Source organism: Haplochromis burtoni, unplaced genomic scaffold, assembly GCF_018398535.1.
Source record: "Haplochromis burtoni strain Fernald_Lab_line unplaced genomic scaffold, NCSU_Asbu1 Contig_29, whole genome shotgun sequence".
Lineage (NCBI taxonomy): Eukaryota > Metazoa > Chordata > Actinopteri > Cichliformes > Cichlidae > Haplochromis > Haplochromis burtoni.
Window position 1 is genome coordinate 2,477,852 of NW_024582390.1, and position 6,352 is coordinate 2,484,203.

At 39.6% G+C, this 6,352-nt stretch overlaps 1 protein-coding gene across 1 annotated transcript in view; it reads left to right on the top strand.

The window, feature by feature from the left end:
• The window catches only part of slc4a10b (solute carrier family 4 member 10b), a gene marked incomplete in the record, with an annotated part of 37,928 nt that overhangs the window by 20,308 nt on the left and 11,268 nt on the right, over positions 1-6,352 (top strand). Inside the window, 10 exon segments of the mRNA XM_014332367.2 lie at positions 546-720; positions 877-1,010; positions 1,191-1,436; positions 1,573-1,678; positions 2,020-2,181; positions 2,473-2,586; positions 3,984-4,145; positions 4,254-4,505; positions 4,714-4,782; positions 5,633-5,806. Coding sequence (XP_014187853.1) covers positions 546-720; positions 877-1,010; positions 1,191-1,436; positions 1,573-1,678; positions 2,020-2,181; positions 2,473-2,586; positions 3,984-4,145; positions 4,254-4,505; positions 4,714-4,782; positions 5,633-5,806 — 1,594 coding nt within the window.

Genomic DNA, 6,352 nt, shown 5'->3' on the forward strand with positions numbered 1-6,352 from the left:
CCCAAACCCCCCTGGAAATTACGCCCCTGTGAGTCACCCAGGAAGTTTTTTTTTTGTTTTTTTTTTCAAAGGGAACCGTGATCACCAGGAAGTTAAGATGTTCACTAAGCCACCTTATTAAGCACGAATGTGCTGGAGATAATTTAGGATAATTCTACTAAGCGTCTAAAGATTCACACTACTTTATTTGGTGTGTTTTCTCCTCATGTGTTGTACACATAAAAGGAGTTTGAGGTTGAATCAGCTGTGCTTCTACAAAATGTAGACTGTGATGCTAATCGGCTATTCCTGGGGAAACTTGGTCTGCAGTTGCAGTGATAAAGTGGTTTCCATAGAAACATTCTATCTCCAGATCTCAGTTTTTGCAGAGAGACTTTATCCGTCATGGGGAACTATTACACTAAGCCAATAGCTGAGCACTGGGAAGGCAGCGAAAGGAAAACAAGTTAGGGGAAAAAAACTAGCTCATTTAAATTAATAAAACTGTCAAAATGAAAAGCTCAGAATGCTGACGCTAATATTTATTCATTTATTTATCTTCCCAGGTGGTTTGGCGGTCTCATTTTAGACATCAAACGCAAGGCCCCTCACTACCTGTCTGACTACACTGATGCTTGTAGCTTACAGTGTGTCGCCTCTTTCTTATTCCTCTACTGTGCCTGCATGTCCCCTGTCATCACCTTTGGAGGACTTCTGGGCGAGGCAACAGAAGGACGCATAGTAAATCACCTTCCTATAAATGTTCACGCTGTTCTGCAAAGACTAGCTTCACACTGTAGTAGAGTTTCACTAGACAATACTTGTAGTTCAACATCATGAATCCCTTTTCAGCATATATATCCATTAGTAATTTCTTTGTCCTTTCCCATCCCCCAGAGTGCAATTGAGTCACTGTTTGGAGCCTCACTGACTGGAATTGCCTATTCCCTGTTTGCCGGGCAGCCCCTTACCATTCTGGGGAGCACGGGGCCTGTGCTTGTTTTTGAAAAGATATTGTTCAAATTCTGCAAGTATGTTTTTTTTCCTTGACAAATGTCGAATTTTGTTTTGTTACATTGTCTGACTTGAAAATGAATGTATTGGCCATGAATTGATCTCATGGACAAAAAGCATGCAGTTTTATTTTAATATTGATTTTCCTCTAATTCGCAATATTTCAAAGACAACTGTTCTTGTTAATCTCAACATAGGGAGTATGGCTTGTCCTATCTGTCACTGAGGACCTGTATCGGCCTGTGGACAGCTTTCCTCTGTATTCTGCTGGTGGCCACAGATGCCAGTTCCCTCGTTTGCTACATCACACGTTTTACAGAGGAAGCCTTTGCCTCACTCATCTGCATCATTTTCATCTACGAGGCCTTGGAGAAACTCGTCCACCTGGGGAAACACTATCCCTTTAATAAGAACAACAACCTGGACAAACTCACCTTGTACTCGTAAGTGGACATTAATTCTCATAGCATGGGCTGTTTAAAGTAATGCAGGAATAATTTTGAAGACCATTTCTTAGCCATACAGTAAATCCATGATGACGGATTATTAACTTACCCAGATGCTCATGTGCTACCACAGATGTTCATGCGTTGAGCCTTCTGACCCCACCAATGGCACCCTGAAGTACTGGGAGATGAACAACATCACTGCTTCAGAAATCTATTGGGAAGCACTGGAGGTCAAGGTATTACTGAACCACTAAAAAGTATTAAAAAACAAAACAAAACCAAAAAGCAAAGCATGAACAAATCTGTTAGTTATGGTAGTTTTATATGCATATAAGACATATTTAAATACTGATTTACATGGGGACAAGTTTGAAAAGCATTTATTTAGGTTTTCCACCTTAAAGTGACATCCTTTTCCAGATGGGAGAGATAGAGCAGATTAAGGGCATGTGTGTTGGATTATATTGGATTACTCAAACTGCACTGCAAATCACTGTAAAAGCACATTTTGAAAGTTTTTTGTAGACATGGGAGTTCATAAACCCTGTAACGAATAGTTGTGCCCTGTTCTCTGCAGGGCTGTATTGAAAATCGTGGGGAGTTTGTAGGCAGTGCCTGTGGACCTCAAGGACCCTACGTTCCTGACGTTCTCTTCTGGTGTGTCATTCTCTTCTTTTCCACGGTCTTCATGTCAGCTTTCCTCAAGGAGTTCAAGTTCAGCAACTACTTTCCCACCAAGGTACTGTCCATAGTCGGTTATCAGTTGCGATAGTGTATCAAGATTATGACTGAATCATCAAGAGAAAAATACTAGTTGTCACTAACTTAGCATGTCTTTACTTTTGTAGCACAATGCAGTGGCACACTCTAGTGGTCATACTTAAGTATAGCATGATTAAAAGGCAGTAGTGACTCAATTGATTGGTTTCTATTAATTAGTATTAATGAAACCCATGCATTTATGGATTGTTTTAAGTTTTTTTTTTTTTTTAACAAACACCCCTCAATTTTTTTGGTTTGTTTTATTTAGGTCAGGTCCGTTATCAGTGACTTTGCTGTTTTCATCACTATCCTAACCATGGTCTTGGTTGACTATGCCTTAGGGGTCCCATCTCCAAAACTGAAAGTTCCCAGTGTGTTTAAGGTGAGCCAGAGCATACAATAAATTGTTCAGTTCAACCTTCAAAATGAAAGATTAAATATACACAAGTCTATCTCAGAACAGCACACACATACCCACACACACAACCCCAGTTCTGAAAACGTTTGGACACAGAATAAAACTATTTGCAAATCTCGTAAGCCCCTTATTTAATTAAAAATAGAGAAAAGAAACACATCGATGTGTAAAGTAGGAAGCTCATCTCAAAAAAAGTTGCAGCTGGGGTGACAAAAGGCTTCAAGCGGTACTAAAGCAAAACGACTTGAAAAACAAAGAAAAAAAAAAAGCAATGTAGTCAGGCAGAGTTCACCATTCTCCAACATGTTTCCCAACTTAAAATGTCAACATCTACAGTATAACACCATGAAAAGACTCCAGGAATCTTGAAAAATCATGTCAAGGCTGAAAATCATTATTGTCTTAGGAAAACATGGACCTTGCATCCTGCAGACTAAAGAGGAGAGGGACCATCCAGCTTATTATCAGTGCTCATTTCCAAAAGCCTGCATTTCTGATACTGGTACAGGGGAGCATTGGCACCTATGGAACTGGCAGCTTCCACCTGTGGAAAAGCACCATCAGTGGTGAAAAGTGTATACAGGTTTTGTAGCAACATATGTTCCTATCTAGAGGACATCTTTTTCAGGGAGGACATATCTCAGCAAAACAGTGCTAAAGTGCATACTGCGGGTATTACAACAGCATTGCTTCACAGTAGATGAGTCTGGGTGCTGAACTGGCCTGTTTGCAATCCAGACCCTTCACCATATGAAAACATTCGGAGCATGTAAACAAATGCAACAAACAAATAATGAAGCAAAAACATGACAAAGAAGACCCAGGACTGATCTAGTCTGACCTAGCTCTACATCAGACTAGAATGGGGGAACAGTCATTTACCATAAAGTTCAGCAGCTGGTCTCCTCAGTTCCCAGATGTTTACTGATGTTAAAAGAAGAGGGGATCCTACACACTGATAAACATGGTCATGTCTCAAGTTCAGAATGACCTAATATTTGCTTAGTTTAAACATTAGATATGTTTTTAATCTTCTATTGTGAATGAAATGTGGGTTTATGAGATATGAAAATTATTCTGTTCTCTTTTTATTTACATTTTACACTACATCCCAACTTTTTCAGAACTGGGTTTGCATATGTTGCTGCCCTTACTGGCCAGAAGAAGATACCCATCTATGGTGACTTTAAGGGATGGGGGAATGCACATCCCAATACACAGTGAATACACAATTTAAATACACGAGGACAGAGAATGGAGATTATGACTCCCCATCCCTTGCTATGAGAATTCCTTTAAAATTACTCTTGACATGCTATTTTAGTGTAATCACCTAACCAAACGCAATATTTTCTCATTAGCCAACAAGAGATGATAGAGGTTGGTTCATCACCCCATTGGGGCCTAACCCCTGGTGGACAGCAGTCATAACGGTGGTGCCAGCTATGCTTTGTACCATCCTTATCTTCATGGACCAGCAGATCACGGCTGTCATAATCAACAGAAAGGAACACAAACTCAAGGTACTTTCCTGCTTTCCTACAGACTGCAAATGAGTTGCATAATATCTTGCTGAACTGCATCAAAACAGCTCAACTTTAACTTTATTAACCGGTATCTCCCCTCTCTAGAAAGGCTGTGGATATCATCTAGATCTGTTCATGGTTGGGGTTATGCTAGGTGTTTGCTCTTTGATGGGGTTGCCATGGTTTGTAGCAGCCACCGTCCTCTCCATCACCCACGTCAACAGCCTGAAACTTGAATCCGAGTGCTCAGCTCCCGGGGAGCAGCCCAAGTTCCTTGGTATCAGAGAGCAGCGCTTTACCGGGCTCATGATCTTTGCTCTTATGGGGTGCTCGGTCTTCATGACATCAGTGCTCAAGGTGAGACGCTCGTTTGAACTCATTCTGCAGTTATGATCACAGTATTATTAAATGTGACTTGAGTTACAAAGATGCTTGCTGTTTTATATCGCTATTTTCAACGCCTTAAAGCATTTGAAACATACACAGGTTTTTGTGTTTACACTTAATTTTTCCAAGTATCCCTCAGGAACTGTATGAAATATATTTCTCTATTGTTGATTTTCAGTTCATACCCATGCCTGTGTTGTATGGAGTATTCCTTTATATGGGAGCATCTTCTCTCAGAGGCATTCAGGTAAAAGTTGTTGGAGTTTCACAGTAATATGTAATTTATTTGCTGAAATTATGCATGTGAGAAAATAACATGTGTTATTTTTCCTATAGGATAATCTGTGTAGGCTTTACATTCTTGCTTAGCCATCATAGGGGATCGCCTCCATATTGTCTGGCTGCCCAGATAAGAAGAGCTAATTGGTCTCTAGCGTGTTCCCATCTTAAAATGATGGGAGCTCACTAAAATAGTGCTTATTTTCACTATTTTTAACAGTTGCCTTTTTAAACTTCTTTTCAGTGGTCTGACTTATTGTTGCTACACATTCACAGAGAAACTTTTCACTTGCCTTAGTGTTAGACTTTCTGCACAAGCTTGTCAGGAGTCTAGTCTGCTTGGCTTTTGACGCTTAAAAGGGAATTTATTTTTGGTTTATAAAAGCTTAGCTGTTTGACCTAAAAAAAAAAAATAAAGCAGTGTTATATCTATAGGTTGTTCATTACAAACTTATACTGCACATCTAAACCTTACTCTGATTTTCTAAGTATAGGCTTTATAAACAGCTGATGCTCTCAGAAGCTCTCAAGAAGATTAATATAACCTTAAAGCTCCTTTATGGCAAAGGGGGAAATTGTATGTTTAATCAGGATTAAAACAGCTGTCTATGGCCTCTGGAGTGATGAAAGCAGACTCAATCATACCTAAAATGTCTAACTTTAAAACCGAAATCATGAGATTGCATTGTAGACAGAGAGCGATTAATCTTAACCTTCCATGTGTTGTGATTTTATAGTAATAATGCTCACATTTGGACTATTTTTAATCAAGAAGTAAATAAGTGTAGTAAATAAGAATAATTACCTTTCCTTTGCAGTTTTATGACCGTCTCAGATTGTTCGGTATGCCAGCCAAGCACCAGCCCGATTTCATCTACCTACGACATGTACCCCTGAGGAAGGTGCACCTCTTCACCATCATCCAGCTCAGCTGTTTGGTTCTTCTGTGGACCATCAAGACATCCAGGGCTGCCATTGTGTTTCCTATGATGGTCAGTAAACAGCGCATTTTCCTCACACTCAAATATATTGGTTGGGGCTACAACCTTTAGGAAAACCAGAAGGGAAAAAGAGCGTGTGAAAGCATTGATGCACATGGTCGAAAATGATCTGTGATGATGTATCTGATATTCCTGTGTTGGTGTTGTTCCTGCACCATCATCATGAAACTGGTTTTCAGTTTCAGCATTGCTGTTAACCAGTCATGCTGTTGTGATGTTACAGTGTTGAAAAATTGAAGAAGAAAAAAATGCATTTGTTTATATAAACCTCTCTCCTGGAACAAGCGTTCCAAGTGTTTTCTTTATTAATTTATCCAATATGACAAATATACACCAAATTTAAGTCACTCATGTCTAGGGTTGCCAACTCCCTGAAAAATAAATAAGGGACACCTCGTGGCCAGGGCCGGGCAACCCAGTTGTCTTCACCCTTCCCAGTGTGGTGAATTTTCTAGCTCTTTTTTTGTGTGTGAAATTATTTTTTTAACCATTTGACTTGAAGTTGATTTAAGTAGATGCATATTCTATTCTTTGTGA